Genomic DNA, 22,837 nt, shown 5'->3' on the forward strand with positions numbered 1-22,837 from the left:
TGCCGGGGAGGTGTGTCCGCAGTGCGGTCAGTGCCGGGGAGGTGTGTCCGCAGTGCGGTCAGTGTGGCGGAGGTGTGTCCGCAGTGCAGTCAGTGGTGGGTGGAGGTCTATCCGCAGTGCTGTCAGGGTGGGGGGAGGTGTGTCCGCAGTGCGGTCAGTGCCGGGGAGGTGTGTCCGCATTGCGGTCAGTGCCGGGGAGGTGTGTCCGCATTGCGGTCAGTGCCGGGGAGGTGTGTCCGCAGTGTGGTCTGTGTGGGGGGAGGTGTGCCTGCAGTGCGGTCAGTGTGGGTGAGGTGTGTCCACAGTGTGGTCAGTGTGGAGGAGGTATATCTGCAGTGCGGTCAGTGTGGAGGAGGTATATCTGCAGTGCGGTCAGTGTGGAGGAGGTATATCTGCAGTGCGGTCAGTGCGGGGGACGTGTGTCCGCAGTGCACCCAGTATGGGGGAGGTGTGTCCACAGTGCGGTCTGTGTGAGGGGAGGTGTGTCTGCCGTGCATTCAGTGTGGGGGGAGGAGTGTCCGCAGTGCAATCTGTGCCGGGGAGGTGAGTCCGCAGTACAATCAGTGTGGAGGAGGTGTGTCCCCTGCGCGCTCAGTGTGGGGTAGCTGTATCCACAGTGCTGTCTGTATGGGGGGAAGCTGTATCCACAGTGTGGTCAGTGTGGGGGAGCTGTATCTGCAGTGTGGTCAGTGTGGGGGAGCTGTATCTGCAGTGCAGTCAGTGTGCGGGAGCTGTATCCGCAGTGCGGTCAGTGTGGGGGAGCTGTATCCACAGTGCGGTCAGTGTGGGGGAGCTGTATCCACAGTGCGGTCAGTTTGGGGGAGCTGTATCCACAGTGTGGTCTGTGTGGGGGAGCTGTATCCACAGTGTGGTCTGTGTGGGGGAGCTGTATCCACAGTGTGGTCTGTGTGGGGGAGCTGTATCCGCAGTGTGGTCTGTGTGGGGGAGCTGTATCCACAGTGCGGTCAGTTTGGGGGAGCTGTATCCACAGTGTGGTCTGTGTGGGGGAGCTGTATCCACAGTGTGGTCAGTTTGGGGGAGCTGTATCCACAGTGTGGTCAGTTTGGGGGAGCTGTATCCACAGTGTGGTCTGTGTGGGGGAGCTGTATCCACAGTGTGGTCTGTGTGGGGGAGCTGTATCCACAGTGTGGTCTGTGTGGGGGAGCTGTATCCGCAGTGTGGTCTGTGTGGGGGAGCTGTATCCACAGTGCGGCGGAGCTGTATCCGCAGTGCGGTCAGTGTGGGGGAGCTGTATTCGCAGTGCGGTCAGTGTGGGGGAGCTGTATCCGCAGTGCGATCAGTGTGGGGAAGGTGTATCCGCATATTTGGGAGCGATACCCTTGATCCTTGCATGGACTGACTGGGTCAACAGTAAACCCCCAGATACAGGAATGAATACGGGAATGAATGAATCAGAGGTTTTCTTCCTGCTCTGTGGGTTGAGAGAGATCCTCAGTTTGGGCACCAGGTTGGCATTACATTTGGGTACAGAGAAGGGTAGGTACTTGGTGTCAGTGTGGTCTCCCTCAGCTCTGATCTCCCCATAAGGGGGGTCAGTTTGGGACAGAGTTGAGGAGGAACTTCTTCTCTCAGAGGGTGGTGAATCTCTGGAATTCTCTGCCCACTGAAGTGGTGGAGGCTACCTCGTTGAATATGTTTAAATCACGGATAGATGGATTCCTGATCGGTAAGGGAATTAGGGGTAATAGGGATCAGGCGGGTAAGTGGAACTGATCCACTTCAGATCAGCCATGATCTTATTGAATGGCGGGGCAGGCTCGAGGGGCTAGATGGCCTACTCCTGCTCCTATTTCTTATGTTCTTATAACCTCCACGGTACCACAGTGCCTCGCACTGCTTCACAGCGCCAGGGACCCGGGTTCGATTCCCAACTTGGGTCACTGTCTGTGCGGAGTCTGCACGTTCTCCCCGTGTCTGCGTGGGTTTCCTCCGGGTGCTCCGGTTTCCTCCCACATTCTGAAAGACGTGCTGGTTTGGTGCATTGACCCGAACAGGCGCCGGAGTTTGGCGACTCAAGGAATTTCACAGTAACTTCATTGCAGTGTTAATGTAAGCCTTACTTGTGACTCATAAATAAAGTTTAACTGTTGAACTCTCCCCTCCTGGGAGTGAGCAGCAGCTTTTAAAGTCCTCGCATCAGTCCAGACCCCCCGGACGGATTTCCCATCTCATTCACCCCCTCCCCTCCCCCCCAACTGAATCTCTGCAGCTGGCATCAACTCCAGTCTGGATTGGCCCATGGCAAAGATGCTCACCATGCTGATCTTGGAATGCCCCATCAATGTTGGCAGGGATACCATGCCAGTCGCTGGTACTGTGTGGGTAGATACTGTCCACAACATTTTGGTTCACATTGAATTGCCAATAATTGCTTCCTTTGAAGAAATAGATCTTCTTCTCCTCTAAGCCCCACATCAGAGCAGCCTCGACCTCTCGAGTAGACAGCCCCAGCTCCGAGATTAATTTGGACCCAGACACCTGGTTTTCTCCATCGTAGATCCAATAGTTTGAGCCTGGAAGGAAATGGAGATAACAAAGAGTAGGAGGAGGTCAGGACATGTGATCAATTTGGCCAATTCATTGCCAGAACCTGGATTCAACACATCTGAAATTGACAGAGAGTCATTGCAGCATAGAAAGTGGCCATTCAGTCATTGAGTCTGTACTGGCTCTCTGCAGTGCAATCCAGTCAGTCCCAGCTCTGTCCTGGTATCCCTGTCCCGGTAGCCCTATACGGGTAGCCCTGTCCCGGTAGCGTTATCCCAATAGCCCTATACGGGTAGCCCTGTCCCGGTAGCCCTATACGGGTAGCACTTTCCCGGTAGCCCTATATGGGTAGCCCTGTCCCGGTAGCCTTGTCCCGGTAGCCTTGTCCTGGTAGCCCTGCAGATTTATTTCCCTCAATTTCCCATCCAATTTCCTTTTGAAATGATCGGTGGTCTCTGCTTGCACCAACCCCATGAGCAGCCAGTTCTGTGTGGCAGTCAATAGCACTCCCTGTGTCAAAGAATTTCTCTCTCATTTGTCCCCAGATTGCTTGCCCAGAATCTGAAACCTGTGTCCCCCAGTCTCTGTACCATCAGCCAATGGGAACAGCTTTTCTTTGACTACCTTTTCTAAACCTGTCATGATCTTCTACACCTTAATCAAATCTCCCCTCAATGTCCTTTGCTCCAAGGGGAACAACCCCAGCTTCTCCAAATTAACCTTGTAACTAAAATCCCTCCATCCCTGGAACCATTCTGGTCAATCTCCTGTGTACCGTCTCAAAGACCCTCACATCCTTCCTAAATTGTGGTGACCAGAATTAAAGTTTGAAGTTTTAAAGTTTATTTATTATTGTCACAAGTAGGCTCACATTTACATTGCAATGAAGTTACTGTGAAAATCCCCTAGTCACCACACTCCGGTGCCTGTTCGGGTACACTGACGGAGAATTTAGCATGGCCAATACACCTAACCAACACGTCTTTCGAACTGTCAGAGGAAACCGGAGCACCCGGAGGAAACTCATGCAGTGATGAGGAGAACGTGCAAACTTCCCCAAGCTGGGAATTGAACCTGAGTCCCTAGCGCTGTGAGGCAGCAGTGCTAACCACTGTGCCACCAAATTGGACACAATATTCTAGTTGAGGCCCAATAGAGTTTTAAAGATTTTAAAGAGAAATGCTTCTTCATTACTTTTTGTATCTTGGAAGGAGGTGAAGGGAACTGCCTTCCCACTGGACCCAGTGCCTGACTCAATCCCATGCCCGATACAATGTCAGGCCCGACGAAGGAACTGTTTCACGCTGGGCAAGTTTTATTTGGTCACCCAGTGCAGAATTGTGTTGAAAACGTGATCTCGTCCAGCAGCAGATTCTACAACTTCACAAGCGTGAAATTCAGGCCAATCAAATCTTCCACTTCAGCTTAAGAGTGGGAATGGGTGCAGATATAATGGTGATAGATTGATGGGGCTGGCTACGCTCGTTCAGGAAGAAGCAGAAACCCTCATACTGTCCTGGCAGCAGATGGAGGGGCAGAGCGATTGGACATAGAACATAGAACAGTACAGCACAGAACAGGCCCTTCGGCCCACGATGTTGTGCCGAGCTTTATCTGAAACCAAGATCAAGCTATCCCACTCCCTATCATCCTGGTGTGCTCCATGTGCCTATCCAATAACCGCTTAAATGTTTCTAAAGTGTCTGACTCCACTATCACTGCAGGCAGTCCATTCCACACCCCAACCACTCTCTGCGTAAAGAACCTACCTCTGATATCCTTCCTGTATCTCCCACCACGAACCCTATAGTTATGCCCCCTTGTAATAGCTCCATCCACCCGAGGAAATAGTCTTTGAACGTTCACTCGATCTATCCCCTTCATCATTTTATACACCTCTATTAAGTCTCCCCTCAGCCTCCTCCGCTCCAGAGAGAATAGCCCTAGCTCCCTCAACCTTTCCTCATATGACCTACCCTCCAAACCAGGCAGCATCCTGGTAAATCTCCTCTGCACTCCTTCCAGCGCTTCCACATTCTTCCTATAGTGAGGTGACCAGAACTGCACACAATATTCCAAATGTGGTCTCACCAAGGTCCTGTACAGTTGCAGCATAACCCCACGGCTCTTAAACTCCAACCCCCTGTTAATAAAAGCTAACACACTACAGGCCTTCTTCACAGCTCTATCCACTTGAGTGGCAACCTTTAGAGATCTGTGGATATGGACCCCAAGATCTCTCTGTTCCTCCACAGTCTTCAGAACCCTACCTTTGACCCTGTAATCCACATTTAAATTTGTCCTACCAAAATGAATCACCTCACATTTATCAGGGTTAAACTCCATTTGCCATTTTTCAGCCCAGCTTTGCATCCTATCTATGTCTCTTTGCAGCCTACAACAGCCCTCCACCTCATCCACTACTCCACCAATCTTGGTGTCATCAGCAAATTTACTGATCCACCCTTCAGCCCCCTCCTCTAAGTCATTAATAAAAATCACAAAGAGCAGAGGACCAAGCACTGATCCCTGCGGCACACCGCTAGCAACCTGCCTCCAATCCGAAAATTTTCCATCGACCACCACCCTCTGTCTTCGGTCAGACAGCCAGTTGCCTATCCAATCGGCCAACTTTCCCTCTATCCCACACCTCCTCACTTTCATCATAAGCCGACCATGGGGGACCTTATCAAACGCCTTACTAAAATCCATGTATATGACATCAACTGCCCTACCTTCATCAACACACTTAGTTACCTCCTCAAAAAATTCTATCAAATTTGTGAGGCACGACTTGCCCTTCACGAATCCGTGCTGACTATCTCGGATTAATCCGCATCTTTCTAAATGGTCGTAAATCCCATCCCTAAGGACCCTTTCCATCAATTTACCAACCACCGAAGTAAGACTAACCGGTCTATAATTACCAGGGTCATTTCTATTCCCTTTCTTAAACAGAGGAACAACATTCGCCATTCTCCAGTCCTCTGGCACCATCCCCGTGGACAGCGAGGACCCAAAGATCAACGCCAAAGGCTCTGCAATCTCATCCCTTGCCTCCCAAAGAATCCTAGGATACATTTCATCAGGCCCAGGGGACTTATCGACCTTCAGTTTATTCAAAACTGCCAAGACATCCTCCCTCCGAACATCTATTTCCTCCAGCCTATTAGCCTGTAACACCTTCTCTTCCTCAAAAACATGGCCCCTCTCCTTGGTGAACACTGAAGAAAAGTATTCATTCATCACCTCGCCTATCTCTACTGACTCCATACACAAGCTCCCACTACTGTCCTTGACCGGCCCTAACCTCACCCTGGTCATTCTTTTATTCCTCACATAAGAGTAAAAAGCCTTGGGGTTTTCCTTGATCCGACCCGCCAAGGACTTCTCATGTCCCCTCCTAGCTCTCCTAAGCCCCTTTTTCAGCTCATTCCTTGCTAACTTGTAACCCTCAATCGAGCCATCTGAACCTTGTTTCCTCATCCCTACATAAGCTTCCCTCTTCCTTTTCACAAGACATTCCACCTCTTTTGTGAACCATGGTTCCCTCACTCGGCCATTTCCTCCCTGCCTGACAGGAACATACCTATCAAGGACATCCAGTATTTGTTCCTTGAAAAAATTCCACTTTTCATTAGTTCCTTTCTCTGACAGTTTCTGTTCCCAACTTATGCCCCCTAATTCTTGCCTAATCGCATCATAATTACCCCTCCCCCAATTGTAAACCTTGCCCTGCCGTACGGCCCTATCCCTCTCCATTGCAATAACAAAAGACACCGAATTGTGGTCACTATCTCCAAATTGCTTTCCCACAACCAAATCTAACACTTGGCCCGGTTCATTTCCCAGTACCAAATCCAATGTGGCCTCACCTCTAGTCGGCCCATCCACATATTGTGTCAGGAAACCCTCCCGCACACACTGCACAAAAACTGCCCCATCCAAACTATTTGACCTACAAAGGTTCCAATCAATATTTGGAAAGTTAAAGTCCCCCATGACAACTACCCTGTGACCTCCACACATATCCATAATCTGCTTAGCAATTTCTTCCTCCACATCTCTATTACTATTTGGGGGCCTATAGTAAACTCCTAGCAACGTGACCGCTCCTTTCCTATTTCTAACTTCAGCCCATATTACCTCAGTGTGCAGATCCCCCACGAAGTGCCTTTCCGCAGCCGTTAAACTATCCTTGATTAACAATGCCACTCCTCCACCTCTTTTACCAGCTTCCCTACACTTAGTGAAACATCTATACCCCGGAACGTCCAACAACCATTCCTGTCCTTGTTCTACCCACGTCTCCGTAATGGCCACAACATCGTAGTCCCAAGTACCAATCCACGCCCCAAGTTCATCTACCTTGTTCCGGATGCTCCTTGCATTGAAGTAGACACACTTCAACCCACCTTCCTGTCTACCAGTACCCACCCTTGACCCTGATACCTTCCCCAATGCCTCACCACCCTCACTGACTTCTGGACTACAACTCCCTTTCCCAGTCCCCTGACAAATTAGTTTAAACCCCCCTGAAGAGCCGTAACAAATTTCCCTCCGAGGATATTGGTGCCCCTCTGGTTCAGGTGCACCCCGTCCTGTTTGTACAGGTCCCACCTTCCCCAGAACGTGTTCCAATTATCCACGTATCTGAAACCCTCCCTCCTACACCATCCCTGCAACCACATATTTAACTGCACTCTCTCCCTGTTCCTCAACTCGCTATCACGTGGTACCGGCAACGTACCAGAGATGACCACATGTTTCGTCTTGGCTCTCAGCTTCCAGCCCAGCTCCAGAAATTCCTGCTTTAAATCCCCGTCCCTTCTCTTACCTATGTCATGTGTACCAATGTGTACCACGACTTGTGACTGTTTCCCCTCCCCCTTCAGAATCTGGAAAACACGGTCTGAGACATCACGGACCTTGGCATCCGGTAGGCAACATACCATCCGTGAGTCTCTTTTGCTGCCACAGAACCTCCTATCTATCCCTCTAACTAACGAGTCCCCAATAACTATCGCCCTCCCGCTCTCCCCCTTTCCCTCCCGAGCCACAGAGACAGACACAGTGCTGGAGATCCTCTCACTGCGGCTCCCCACTGGTATGTCATCCCCCTCAACCGTATCCAAAGCGGAATACTTGTTGCTAAGGGGAACGACCACCGGGGATCCCTGCACGGACTGCTTCCTCCCAGCCCCTCTCACCGTCACCCATCTGTTTTCAATCCTCGGAGTAACTGTATTCCTAAAGCTTGTGTCTATGGCCATCTCTGCGTCCCTGATGATCCTAAGTTCATCCAACTCCAGCTCCAGTTCCCTAACACGGTTTTGGAGGAGCTGCAGATGGGTGCACTTCCCACAGGTGTAATCAGTAGGGACACTGTCGTCGTCCCTCACCTCAAACATAGTGCAAGAGGAACATTGCACTGCCTGCACACCCATCCCCTCAGATACCTTGCCAGTACCAGGTAGAAAGTGCAAAAATGAATTCAAACTCACCCCTACTCGCCCTTTCTGCCTAAGACATCATTGGGGAAGAAAGACAGGCAGAAAATCGAAAACTGCTAAAGTGATGGAAGATATTGGAAGAATTACAGGCCTCAGAGGGGAAAGACTGCACAAGAGAAGAAAATAATCCAGTTGAGTTACGAAGAAGCCAGTTTAGTGCAGCAAGAAGCAGGGTCTACCAGGACAGCCTTGTTTGTACATTTTGGGAAGGAGAAAGAAGTGGAGGGGTGCCTGGGAGGTGGCAGGAAGATTTGCAGAGACTATGAGGTCAGTGACAGTCCTGGAAACCGTGGCTTGATGGTGGGGGTCATGGTCCATGGGAAGGTAGGAGGAAGTGTCAGAGCGTTGGCACTCAGTCTTTGCTAGATTTAGGTCAGTATATCAGACAGCAACAGCATCATCCTTGTCAGCAAGCTTGATAATGATGTCAACAGAATGGCGGCAAATTCAGAAGGAGATGCGTTAGAGTAAGTGAGGGGAGCAGAGATATGGAGGCAGCCAATGTCAAGATCAGAGGGATCCAGGTTGAGAGAGAACACTAGAGAGGAGAATCTTGGAGCTGGGTGATAGGGTCCACTGATCAGGACAAGGAGCTAGACAATCGCCTTGTGCTATTATCACGAGGCCATTAATCCAGAAACTCAGCAAATGTTCTGGGGACCTGGGTTCGAATCCTGCCATGGCCGATGGTGGAATTTGAATTCAATAAAAAAATCTGAAATTGATAATCTACTGATGACCATGAAACTATTTTCAATTGTTGGAAAAGCCCAACGGTTCAATAATGTCCTTTAGGGAAGGAAATCTGCCGTCCTTATCTGGTCTGGCCCACATGTGACTCCAGAGGCACAGCAATGTGGTTGACTCTCAAGTGCCTCTGAAATGGCCTAGCAAGCCACTCAGTTCAAGGGCATCTAGGGATGGGCAACAAATACTGGCCCAGCCAGCGACACCCATGTCCCACAAATAAACAAAAGGAATGAGAATGGATGTGGAGATGAGTGAAGAAAAGTTGAGAGTGGGGAATAAGGGAGTGAAGAAGAGGCCTTCGCTAAGGACAGATCATTCAGAGTCAGAGAGTGGAGGTGTGGAGGTTATGGTGAGTATATATCAAGGTGAGATCAGAAGAAGGGATGGGGTCAAGGGAAGTGAGGGGGAAGAAGGTTCCAAGGGGTGTTGGTGCCCATGAGTCAGTGATGCACCCTTCACACCTGAAAAGAAGATAAAAGATTTTTTTATTAAAGCATCAGACAATACGGAGGGTGAAATTAAACATTGGAGCAGGGTAGCTTTGGCAGAGAGTGAGTGCGTGCTTCTGCAGAGAGAGGTACATGTGTTACATGGTATGAAGTGTGGATCTCAGGGTGTGACCACAACAACAGTTTGAGGAATGTTGAACATCTCGAGATGCCCGTAATCCTGGTTGGAACCCAAACATGAGAAGTGGAATTTCAGCTCCAATCCACATGGAATAAGTGAGAAAGGAAATGTAAATTTTGGTAGATATCTAATCAAACACGAGAAGGAAAGCTGGGAGAACAGGATGGAAGAGACAGAGACAAATCCTGTCAGAAGGGAGAACAGAACCTCTTCATGGTGGGATTTCCTCAAAGAAAAGTGGCAGTGAATTCAACACAAATCCCAAAATAACATCAAGTTCATGGCACCATGGGTGGCTCAGCTGCACAGGAGGGGAGGAGGAAGAGTGGAAGTACTATAGTGGTTGGGGATTCCATAGTTAGAGGAGCAAACAGACGTTTCTGCAGCGACATCAGGTTGGTATGTTGCCTCGCTGGTGTGAGGGTCAAGGATGTCACAGAGCAGCTGCAGAACAATCTTTTGGGGGAGAGTGAGGTGTGAGAGTGTAGGTAGGAAAAGGATTGAGGTTTTGAAGGCAGATTTGATTTGATTTGATTTATTGTCACATGTATTGTGAAAAGTATTGTTTCCTGCACGTTATACAGACAAAGCATACCGTTCATAGAGAAGGAAAGGAGTGAGTGCAGAATGTAGTGTTACAGTCATAGCTAGGGTGTAGAGAAAGATCGACTTAATATCAGGTAGGTCCATTCAAGAGTCTGATGGTTGCAAGGAAGAAGCTGTTCTTGAGTCAGTTGGTATGTGACCTCAGAAAGAGCCGGATCTCAGGATTATTCCTAGTGCCATGTGCCAGTGAGCATTGGAATATGACAATTGATCGATTGAACATGCAGCTGGAGAAATGGAGTGGGAGGGAGGGCTTTAGATTTCTGAGGCATTGGGACTGATTTTGGGCCAGGTGAAACCTTGTACAAGATTGGATGGGTTAAACCTGAAAAAGACTGAGATGAATATCCTCACAGACAGAATTGCTGTACTAGGGGAGGGTTTAAACTTGCTTGTCAGGAGGATGGCAACCTGAGGGGTGGCTCAAATTAAATCAATCACAGAATTGTTACGGTGCAGAAAGAGGCCATTCAGCCCATCGTGTCTGTATCAGCTGTACAAATGAACATCATGACTTAGTGCCATTCCCCTGCTCGTTCCTTGTATCCTTGCACATTGTTTCCATTTAAATAATCAGCTAATACTCTCTTCAATGCCTCGGTTGAACCTGCCTCCACCACACTTCCAGGCAGCGCATTCCAGACCCCAACCACTCGATGGGTGGAAAAGTTTTTTCTCACGTCACATTTGCTTCTTTTGCAAATCACTTTAAATCTGTACCCTCTCGTTCTTTGTCCTTTTACAAGTGGGAGCAGTTTCGCCCTATCTATTCTGTCCCCCTCATGATTTTGAACAATCTCTATTGAATCTCCTTTAACCTTCTTCTCTCCAAGGAGAACAGTCTCAACCTCTCCAATCTATCCTCATAACTGAGGTTTCTCATCCCTGGAAGAATTCTTATAAACCTATTCTGCACTCTCTCCTAGGTGTTCACATCCTCCCTACAGTGTGGCACCCAGAACTGTACACAATATTCCAGCTGAGGTCTAACTAGTGTCTGGTATAAGTTCAGCACAATCTCCTTGCTCCTGTACTCCATGACCCTATTAATAAAGCCCAGAATAATATATTCTTTATTAACTGCTCTCTCCACCTGTCCTGCCACCTTCAATGATCTCATAGAGTTTTAGAGTCATAGAGGTTTACAGCATGGAAACAGGCCTTTCGGCCCAACTTGACCATGCCGCCCTTTTTTTTAAACCCCGAAGCTAGAACCAATTGCCCGCAGTTGGCCCATATCCCTCCATACCCATCTTACCCATGTAACTGTCTAAATGCTTTTTAAAAGACAACTCTATTACTACCTCTGGCAGCTTGTTCCAGACACTCACCAACTTCTACATAACATAGAACAGTACAGCACAGAACAGGCCCTTCGGCCCACGATGTTGTGCCGAGCTTTGTCTGAAAACTTCTGTGTGAAAAAGATTGCCCCTCTGGACACTTTTGTATCTCTCCCTCTCACTTAAACTTATGACCTCTAGTTTTAGACTCCCCTACCTTTGGGAAAAGATATTGACTATTTAGCTGATCTGTGCCCCTCATTATTTTATAGACCTCTATAAGATCACCCCTCAGCCTCCTATGCTCCAGAGAAAAAAGTCCCAGTCTATCCACTTTCTCCTTATAACTCAATCCATCAAGTTCCAGTAGCATCCTAGTAAATCTTTTCTGCACTCTTTCTAGTTTAATAATATCCTTTCTATAATAGGGTGACCAGAATTGCACACAGTATTCCAAGTGTGGCCTTACCAATGTCTTGTACAACTTCAACAACACATCCCTACTCCTGTATTCAATGTTCTGATCAATGAAACCAAGCATGCTGAATGCCTTCTTCACCACTCTGTCCACCTGTGACTCCACTTTTAAGGAGTTATGAACATGTACCCCTTGATCCTTTTGTTCTGTAACTCTCTCCAACGCCCTACCATTAACTGAGTAAGTCCTGCTATGGTTCGATCTACCAAAATGCATCACCTCGCATTTATCTAAATTAAACTCCATCTGCCATTCATTAGCCCACTGGCCCAATTGATCAAGATCCCGTTGAAATCCGAGATAACCTTCATTGTCCACTATGCCACCAATCTTGGTGTCATCTGCAAACTTACTAACCATGCTCCTCCTATATTCTCATCCAAATCATTAATATAAATGACAAATAACAGTGGACCCAGCACTGATCCCTGAGGCACACCGCTGGTCACAGGCCTCCAGTTTAAAAAACAACCCTCTACAACCACAATCTGTCTTCTGGCAAGAAGCCAATTTTGTATCCATTTAGATACCTCACCCTGGATCCCGTGAGATTTAACCTTATGCAATAACTTACCATGTGGTACCTTGTCAAAGGCCTTGCTAAAGTCCATGTAGACAACATCAACTGCGCTGCCCTCATTTACCTTCTTGGTTATCCCTTCAAAAAACTCAATCAAATTTGAGACATGATTTTCCACTCACAAAGCCATGCTGACTGTCCCTAATCAGTCCTTGAGTCTCTAAATGCCTGTTGAGCCTGTTTCTCAAAATACCTTCCAACAACTTACCCACCATAGATGTGAGGCTCACTGGCCTGTAGTTCCCAGGCATTTCCCTACAGCCCTTTTTAAACAAAGGCACAACATTTGCCACCCTCCAATCTTCAGGCACCTCACCTGTGACTATCAATGATTCAAATATCTCTGCTAAGGGACCTGCAATTTCCTCCCCAGCCTCCCACAATGTCCTGAGATATACACTTCATCATGTCGCGAGGATTTATCTACCTTGATGCGCTTTAAGACTTGCAGCACCGCCTTCTCTGTAATATATACACTCCTCAAGACATCACTATTTATTTCCCCAAGTTCGCTGGCATCTACGCTTTTCTCAACACTGATGAGAAATATTCACTTAGGATCTCACCCATCTCTTGTGGACCCGCACATAGATGACCTTGCTGATCCTTAAGAGGCCCTACTCTCTTCCTAGTTACTCTTTATGTAGTTAGGCCCTTTATGTATTTGTAGAAGCTCTTTGGATTCTCCTTGACCTTATCTGCCAAAACAATCTCGTGTCCCCTTTTTGCTCTCCTGATTTCTCTCTTAACTCTACTCCTACACCCCATATACTCTTCAAGGGATTCACTTGATCCCAGCTGCCTATGCATGTCATGTGCCTCCTTCTTCTTCTTGACCAGGGCCTCAATATCCCGAGCCATCCAGGGTTCCCTACTTCTACCAGCCTTGCCCTTCAATCTAAGAGGAATGTGCTTACCCTGAACCCTGCTTAACACACTTTTGAAAGCCTCCCACTTACCAGACATCCCTTTGCCTTCCCACAGACTCCCCCAATTAGCTGTTGAAAGTTCCTGTCTGATACCATCAAAATTGGCCTTGCCCCAATTTAGAATTTTCACTACTAGGCCATGTGGTGAACCATAGATGGTTACCACTATGGGTACTTGTACATATTGAGATTGAGGGGAGACTTAATAGAGGTTTATAAAATGATGAAGGGGATAGGTCGAGTGAACGTTCAAAGACTATTTCCTCGGGTGGATGGAGCTATTACAAGGGGGCATAACTATAGGGTTCATGGTGGGAGATATAGGAAGGATATCAGAGGTAGGTTCTTCACGCAGAGAGTGGTTGGGGTGTGGAATGGACTGCCTGCAGTGATGGTGGAGTCAGACACTTTAGGAACATTTAAGCGGTTATTGGATAGGCACATGGAGCACACCAGGATGGTAGGGAGTGGGATAGCTTGATCTTGGTTTCAGATGAAGGTCGGCACAACATCGTGGGCCGAAGGGCCTGTTCTGTGCTGTAATGTTCTATGTTCTATGTTCTATGTTCTATATGTTACTCTTGATACTGTTGGGGTTAGGGTTGGGGTGTTCCACCTGTTAGCATTGTTCTGTGGTACACTCCGTTTGGCTCCGCCTTCTTATAGGAGTATAAAGGTCACTGCTACTTCCTAGTGGCCCTTAGTCTGGGATAGTATTGTTAAGCAGTATGCTCTATTCTTGTTGCGAATAAAAGCCTTTATTCCCGGGTACGTCCTAGCCTCCCAAGTGGATTAATCGCGCATCAATTTTATTCGCAACAAAATACCGAAATTTTGTTCGGAGAGAAAAAGAAAATGGAGCAGATGCTGAAACCCGATCGGCTAACCTTGGATCCGCGTGCTGCGGGAGCGTCGAACACTTTCGACCATTGGTTGAAGTGTTTCCAGGATTACATCGACGCCTCGACAGCAGTCCAGACCGACGCCGACAGATTGTGGGTCCTCCACGCAAGGGTGAGCAACACTGTGTATGCAACAATCCGTGATTCCCAAGATTACAAAGAGGCCATCGAATTACTCAAGAAGCTGTACCATAAACCGCCGAACGAAATTCATGCTTGTCACCTATTAGCCACTCGACAGCGGCAGCCCGGCGAAACGACGGGACAGTACCTGCGCGAACTTCAACAGTTAGCCAGAGCCTGCAATTGCAAGGAGGTGTCGGCTACTCAATACACCAACGATCTGATCCGAGATGCGTTCGTGGCGGGAATCGGCTCATCCTATATTCGCCTGCGGCTGCTAGAGCAGGGTAACTTGGACCTGGCTAAGATGGTAGAATTGGCCGATGCGATGGAAACGGCCTCCAGAAGTCTTGAAACCTAACCCACCGACCACGTGGGAACAGCGTGGCAAGTACAGCCACCGCCTCAACTGTACCCGGCGGCTCCTCAGAACTGCGTGATAATGCTCTCAACTTCAGACCTGACGGCTGCGGCAGCTCCAGGAGGCCCACGGTGCTATTTCTGTGGATTGGCGAAGCACCCTCGTCAGAGATGTCTGGCCAGGATGGTGTTTTGCTCCGCCTGTGGGAAGAAAGGGCACTATGCAAAAGTGTGCCGAGCAAAGACCCCTTCCAAGCCTAGCAGTGCTGCGTGTGACTCCCCAGGATCCATCTCCTCGTCTCCGGCCTCGTCGATGTCTTCAACCACGTGCGATTCACGGGCGCCGCCATTTCTGATGACGACGATGCAAGCCACGTGCGACCTGCGGGTGCCGCCGTTTTCAACACCATCGACCACGTGCGATTCGTGGGCGCAGCCATTTTGGTCGACACCGGCCGCAGAAGACCAGCAGGGGTCCTCGTCGTCGACTATCTCAGCTGCCTGCAGTTACACTCGGTCCAACAGTGGCGTCAATCATCCTGGACCAGGTCAAGCCTCACAGACTTGACAAGTCCATGATGGACATAGAGGTAAACGGGCGCCTGACACATTGCTTGTTTGACAGCGGGAGCATGGAGAGTTTCATCCATCCGGATACAGTGAAACGGTGCGCTCTCCGTGTACAAACTGTCAGGCAGACAATCTCCATGGCGTCGAGGTCCCGATCTGTTATCGTTCTTGGGAGCTGTGTGGTAACCTTAACGGTGCGGGGCACAGTTTACGAGAACTTCAGGCGCCTTGTGTTACCGCACCTTTGCGCTCCGGTACTCCTGGGGCTAGACTTTATGGTCCACCTGAAGAGTGTGACCCTGCAGTACGATGGGCCACTCCCTCCACTTTCAGTGGGAGAACAGCAGCCTCCAAATTGTCCAGCGCGCTCCACATGCAGTCTCTCGACACTCAAAATTACCCCGCCTTCCCTATTTGAAAATCTCGTGCCAGGCTGCAAGCCCATCGCGACTAAGAGCAGGCATTACAGCGCTGAGGATCGGATCTTTATTCGATCTGAGGTTCAGCGGCTCCTCAGGGAAGGGGTCATTCAACCTCGCACTAGCCCATGGAGAGCACAAGTCGTGGTGGTCAAGACTGGAGACAAGCCCCGGATGGTCATAGACTATAGTCAGACCATTAATAGGTACACGCAGCTGGACGCGTAGCCTCTCCCGCGCATATCTGACATGGTCTACCAGATTAGAACATAGAACATAGAACAGTACAGCACAGAACAGGCCCTTCAGCCCACGTTGTTGTGCCGAGCTTTGTCTGAAACCCAGATCAAGCTATTTCCTCCCTATCATCCCGAAGTACTCCATGTGCCTATCTAATAGCTTCTTAAATGTTCCTAAAGTTTCTGACTCCACTATCACTGCAGTGAGTCCATTCCACACCCCAACTACTCTCTGAGTAAAAAACCTACCTCGGACATTCTTCCTATATCTCCCACCATGAACCCTATAGTTATGCCCCCTAGTTACCACTTCTTCTTCTTGACCAGGGCCTCAATATCCCGAGCCATCCAGGGTTCCCTACTTCTACCAGCCTTGCCCTTCTTCACGGCTCTATCCACTTGGGTGGCAACCTTCAGAGATCTATGGATATGAACCCCAAGATCTCTCTGTTCCTCCACATTCTTCAGAACCCTACCTTTGACCCTGTAATCCACATTTAAATTTGTCCTACCAAAATGAATCACCTCGCATTTGTCAGGGTTAAACTCCATTTGCCATTTTTCAGCCCAGCTCTGCATCCTATCTATATCTCTTTGCAGCCCACCTCATCCACTACTCCACCAATCTTGGTGTCATCAGCAAATTTACTGATCCACCCTTCAGCTCCCTCCTCCAAGTCATTTATAAAAATGACAAATAGCAGAGGACCAAGCACTGATCCCTGTGGCACTCCGCTGGTAACCTGTTTCCAGTCCGAAAATTTTCCATCCACCACCGCCCTCTGTCTTCTGTTAGACAGCCAGTTACCTATCCAATCGGCCAAACTTCCCTCTATCCCACACATCCTTACTTTCTTCATAAGCCAACCATGGGGGACTTTATCAAACGCCTTACTAAAATCCATGTATATGACATCACCTGCACTACCTTCATCTACATACTTAGTTACCTCCTCAAAAAATTCTATCAAATTTGTGAGGCAAAACTTGCCCTTCACAAATCCGTGCTGACTATCTCGGATTAAGCTGCATTTTTCTAAATGGTCGTATCCTATCCCTGAGGACCTTTTCCATCAACTTTCCGACCACCGAAGTAAGACTAACCGGCCTATAATTACCAGGGTCATTTCTATTCCCTTTCTTAAACAGAGGAACCACATTCGCCACTCTCCAGTCCTCTGGCACCACCCCCGTGGACAGTGAGGACGGAAAGATCAATGCCAAAGGCTCTGCTATTTCATCCCTTGCCTCCCAAAGACTCCTAGGATATATTTCATCAGGCCCAGGGGACTTATCAACTTTCAGTTTATTCAAAATTGCTAGTACATCTTCCCTCCGAACATCTACTTCCTCCAGCCTATCAGCCTGTGACACCCTCTCTTCCTCAAAAACATGGCCCCTCTCCTTGGTGAACACCGAAGAAAAGTATTCATTCATCACCTCGCCTATCCCTTCTGACTCCATGCACAAATTCACACTGCTGTCCTTGACCGGCCCCAACCTCACCCTGGTCATTCTTTTATTCCTCACATAAGAGTAAAAAGCCTTGGGGTTTTCCTTGATCCGACCCACCAAGGACTTCTCATGCCCCCTCCTAGCTCTCCTAAGCCCCTTTTTCAGCTCATTTCTTGCTAACTTGTAACCCTCCATCGAGCCAACTGAACCTTGTTTTCTCAGCCTTACATATGCTGCCTTCTTCCTCTTGACAAGACATTCCACCTCTTTTGTGAACCATGGTTCCCTCACTCGGCCATTTCCTCTCTGCCTGGCAGGGACATACCTATCAAGGACACGCAGTACTTGTTCCTTGAAAAAGTTCCACTTTTCATTAGTGCCTTTCCCTGACAATTTTTGTTCCCATCCTATGATTCCTAATTCCCGCCTGATTGCATCATAATTACCTCTCCCCCAATTGTAAACTATGCCCTGCCGCATGGCCCTCTCCCTCTCCATTGCAATAACAAAAGACACCGAATTGTGGTCACTATCTCCAAAGTGCTCTCCCACAACCAAATCCAACACTTGGCCCGGTTCATTTCCCATTACCAAATCCAATGTGGCCCCACCTCTTGTCGGCTTATCCACATATTGTGTCAGGAACCCCTCCTGCGCACACTGCACAAAAACTGCCCCGAACTATTCGACCTATAAAGGCTCCAATCAATATTTGGAAAGTTAAAGTCCCCCATGACAACTACCCTGTGACCCCCACACCTATCCATCATCTGCTTAGCAATTTCTTGCTCCACATCTCTATTACTATTTGGGGGCCTATAGTAAACTCCTAATAACGTGACCACTCCTTTCCTATTCCTAACCTCAGCCCATATTACCTCTGTAGGCAGATCCCCTTCGAAATGCCTTTCTGTAGCCGTTACACTCTCCTTGATTAACAGTGCCACTCCTCCATCTCTTTTACCAGCTACCCTACACTTACTGAAACATCTATACCCCGGAACTTCCAACAACCATTCCTGTCCTTGTTCTACCCATGTCTCCGTAATGGCCACAACATCGTAGTCCCAAGTGCCAATCCACGCCCCAAGTTCACCTACCTTCTTTCGGATGCTCCTTGCATTGAAGTAGACACACTTCAACCCACCTTCTTGTCTGCTGGTACCCACCTTTGACCATGATACCCTTCCCAGTACCTCACTACACTCACTGACCTCCGGACTACAACTCCTTTTCCCATCCCCCTGACAAATTAGTTTAAACCCCCCCGAAGAGCTGTAGCAAATTTCCCTCCCAGGATATTGGTGCCCCTCTGGTTCAGGCACAGTACCGGGTGTTCTCCACCATCGACTTGAAGTCAGCCTACCACCAGCTCCCCATTCGCCCAGAGGACCGAAAATACACAGCCTTTGAGGCGGATGGCCGTCTCTACCACTTTTTAAGAGTCCCTTTCGGCGTCACTAATGGGGTATCGGTCTTTCAGCATGAGATGGACCGAATGGTGGACCAAAACGGGCTACGGGCTACCTTCCCGTACCTGGACAACGTCACTATCTGCGGCCATGACCAGCAGGACCACGACGCCAACCTTCAGAAGTTTTTACGCACTGCGTCTCTCCTGAACCTGACCTATAACAGGGAGAAGTGCGTATTTAGCAAGCACCGCCTAGCAATCCTCGGATACGTGGTGGAAAAGGGGGTCATCGGCCCCGATCCAGACCGTGTGCGTCCCCTCCTTGAACTTCCCCTACTCACTAGCATCAAAGCACTGAGAAGATGCTTAGGCTTCTTCTCGTACTATGCACAGTGGGTTCCCAATTACGCGGACAAAGCCCGTCCGCTCATAAAGTCTCCCTCTTTTCCCCTGACAGCAGAGGCTCGCCTCACCTTTGAAGGGATAAAAGCCGACATCGCAAAAGTCACGATGCACGCTGTCGATGAGTCCATCCCCTTTCAGGTGGAGAGTGATGCATCTGATTTCGCCCTGGCCGCCATACTTAACCAGGCGGGCAGGCCCGTCGCCTTTTTCTCTCGCACCCTCCAAGGCCCTGAAATTCGGCACTCCTCTGTGGAAAAAGAGGCTCAGGCCATTGTGGAGGCCGTACGGCATTGGCACCATTATTTGGCTGGCAAACGATTTACCCTGCTCACGGACCAGCGGTCCGTGGCCTTTATGTTCAACAACACGTTAAGGGGAAAAATTAAGAATGATAAAATCTTGAGGTGGAGAATCGAACTCTCCACCTACAACTATGATATCCTGTACCGTCCGGGGAAGCTCAATGAGCCCTCAGATGCCCTGTCGCGTGGAACATGTGCCAGTGTGCAGGAGGACCGGCTACAGGCCCTCTACAATGATCTCTGCCATCCGGGGATCACGCGGCTCTTCCATTTTGTAAGGGCCCGGAATCTGCCCTACTCCATAGAAGATGTCAGGTCGATAACTCGAAGCTGCCAGGTATGTGCAGAGTGCAAGCCGCACTTCTACCGGCCTGACAGGGCACACCTCATTAAGGCCACTCGCCCTTTTGAACGACTGAGTGTCGACTTCACGGGCCCCTTTCCTTCGACAGATCGGAATGTGTATTTCCTCAACGTGGTTGACGAGTACTCCCGATTCCCTTTTGCCATCCCCTGTTCTGACATGTCCTCTGCCACGGTCATCAAAGCCCTGCGGAGTCTTTTTACCCTGTTCGGCTACCCCAGTTATATCCACAGTGATAGGGGTTCGTCGTTTATGAGCGACGACTTGAGGCAATACCTGTTCTCTAAAGGAATTACCTCAAGTAGGACTACGAGTTACAACCCCAGGGGTAACGGGCAGGTCGAGAGAGAAAACGCTACAGTCTGGAAGGCTGTCTTACTGGCGTTAAGGTCTAGGGGTCTTCCAGTCTCTCGTTGGCAAGAGGTACTTTCTGATGCGCTCCATTCAATCCGGTCCCTCCTGTGTACGGCAACCAACGCGGATGAGCGTTGATGTTTACCTTCATGAGTGGATGTTTACCTTCCCCAGGAAGTCTTCCTCTGGGACCTCACTGCCGTCTTGGCTGACATACTCAGGACCTGTCCTCCTGCGGCGGCATGTTAGGGCCTGCAAGTCCGACCCTTTGGTTGAACAGGTCCATCTCCTCCAGGCCAACCCTCAATATGCCTATGTGGCATATCCTGACGGGCGAGAGGACACGGTCTCTATCAGAGATCTGGCGCCTGCAGGGGACCTGGAAACCCCCGTCACTCCTGGTTAGGATTCCTTTGCCCATTCTCTCCCCTCCTGACATGGCGCGGGCAGCATCGGGACCTCCACTTAATCCTCTTACTCCTGTGTACAGCTTGCCTGAGTCCAGGAGATTGTCGCCACCTCGAGGTCCACAGGTGCGGGAGGAACTGGAGACCACCTCGGAGAGAGGGACACCACGGACACCAGAACCGGCACTGGAGCCAGTGCTGCGGAGGTCGCAGAGACAGTGCGGACCTCCGATACGACTGAACTTGTGAACATATGGACAGCTCGTATTGTCTCCTTACCCCACCGGCCTTTGTTTTTAAAGGAGGGGTGAATGTGGTGAACCATAGATGGTTACCACTATGGGTACTTGTACATATGTTACTCTTGTTACTGTTGGGGTTAGGGTTGGGGTGTTCCACCTGTTAGCATTGTTCTGAGGTACACTCCGTTTGGCTCCGCCTTCTTATAGGAGTATAAAGGTCACTGCTACTTCCTAGTGGCCCTTAGTCTGGGATAGTATTGTTAAGCAGTATGCTCTATTCTTGTTGCGAATAAAAGCCTTTATTCCCGGGTACGTCCTAGCCTCCCGAGTGGATTAATCACGCATCAGGCCAGACCTATCATTCTCCATAGCTATCTTAAAACTAACGGAATTATGGTCACTGGTCCCAAAGTGATCCCTCACTAACACTTCTGTCACCTGCCCTTCCTTATTTCCCAGGAGGAGGTCAAGTTTTGCCCCCTCTCTAGTCGGGCCATCCACATACTGAATGAGAAATTCCTCCTGAATACACTCAACAAATTTCTCTCCATCCAACCCTCTAATACTATGGCTGTCCCAGTCAATGTTGGGAAAGTTAAAATCCCCTACTATTACCACCCTATTTTTCTTGGAGCTATCTATAATCTCCTTACATACTTGCTTCTCAATTTCCCACTGACTATTTGGGGGCCTATAGTACAACCCTATCAAAGTGATTTCCCCCTTCTTGTTTCTCAGTTCTACCCATATAGACTCAGTGGCCGAACACTCGGATATATCCCCCCCTCAGTACTGCCGTGATGTTTTCCCTAATCAAAAGTGCAACTCCCCCTCCTCTCTTACCTCCTGTTCTATCTTTCCTATAGCATCTGTACCCTGGAACATTGAGCTGCCAGTCCTCTCCCTCCCTTAGCCGTGTTTCAGTAATTGCTATAATATCCCAGTCCCACGTACCCATCCATGCTCTGAGTTCATCTGCTTTGCCCATCAGGCCTCTTGCATTGAAATAAATGCAGTTTAATCTGGACTTCCCTTGCTCTCTGCTCTGCTTTTGCCTGATCTGTCTGGTACTAGGATTACTGACACTGCCTTTACTACTTAATGTGCTCTCTTTAACTTCTGTGCTGTCCTCAACCTTCTCTTCTGTCTCCCTACTGCTTTGGGTCCCATCCAAAGGGGCGGCACGGTAGCACAGTGGTTAGCACTGCTGCTTCACAGCTCCAGGGTCCCGGGTTCGATTCCCGGCTCGGGAAACTGTCTGTGTGGAGTTTGCACATTCTCCTCGTGTCTGCGTGGGTTTCCTCCGGGTGCTCCGGTTTCCTCCCACAGTCCAAAGATGTGCGGGTTAGGTTGATTGGCCAGGTTAAAAATTGCCCCTTAGAGTCCTGGGATACGTAGGTTAGAGGGATTAGCGGGTAAAAAAAGGGACTAGCGGGTAGGGCCTGGGTGGGATTGTGGTCGGTGCAGACTCGATGGGCCGAATGGCCTCCTTCTGCACTGTAGGGTTTCTATGATTTCTATCCCCCTGCCAAACTAGTTTAAACCCTCCTGAGTGGCTCTCGCAAATCTCCCTGCCAAGATATTAGTCCCCCTCCCGTTCAGGTGTAACCCGTGCCTCTTGAACAGGTTAGTCCTTCCCCAGAAGAGATCCCAATGATCCAAAAACCTAAATCCCTGCCCCCTGCAACCAGCTCTCAAGCCACGCATTCATCTGCCTAATCTTCCTTTTCCTACTCTCACTAGCACGTGTACAGGGGAGCTGGATGTATCTGTGCACAGATACATCCAGCTCCCGCCGCTCCTGCCCCCTTTTAGGAATTGTACCCCATATTTTGTATTGTCTCTCCATGTTCTTTCTACCAACATGCATCACTTCACACTTTTCCACATTGAACTTCATCTGCCACCTATCTGCCCAGTCCACCATCTTGTCTACATCCTTTTGAAGTTCTATACTCTCCTCCTCACGGTTTGCAATACTTGTAAGTTTCAGATCATCCACAA

General features: G+C 49.2%; 1 protein-coding gene across 2 annotated transcripts in view; it reads right to left on the reverse strand.

Annotated features, from left to right (window-relative positions):
- mmp11a (matrix metallopeptidase 11a) overlaps positions 1 to 22,837 on the reverse strand; it is a 193,644-nt gene that overhangs the window by 38,296 nt on the left and 132,511 nt on the right. Inside the window, exon 7 of one of the 2 annotated variants that reach the window (XM_078226757.1) lies at positions 2,277 to 2,534. The exons of the other annotated variant lie outside the window; for it this stretch is intronic. Coding sequence (XP_078082883.1) covers positions 2,277 to 2,534 — 258 coding nt within the window. The remainder of the gene's footprint in view (positions 1 to 2,276; positions 2,535 to 22,837) is intronic. 2 annotated transcript variants of the gene reach the window in all.

The sequence above is a fragment of the Mustelus asterias genome, chromosome 13 (assembly GCF_964213995.1).
Source record: "Mustelus asterias chromosome 13, sMusAst1.hap1.1, whole genome shotgun sequence".
Lineage (NCBI taxonomy): Eukaryota > Metazoa > Chordata > Chondrichthyes > Carcharhiniformes > Triakidae > Mustelus > Mustelus asterias.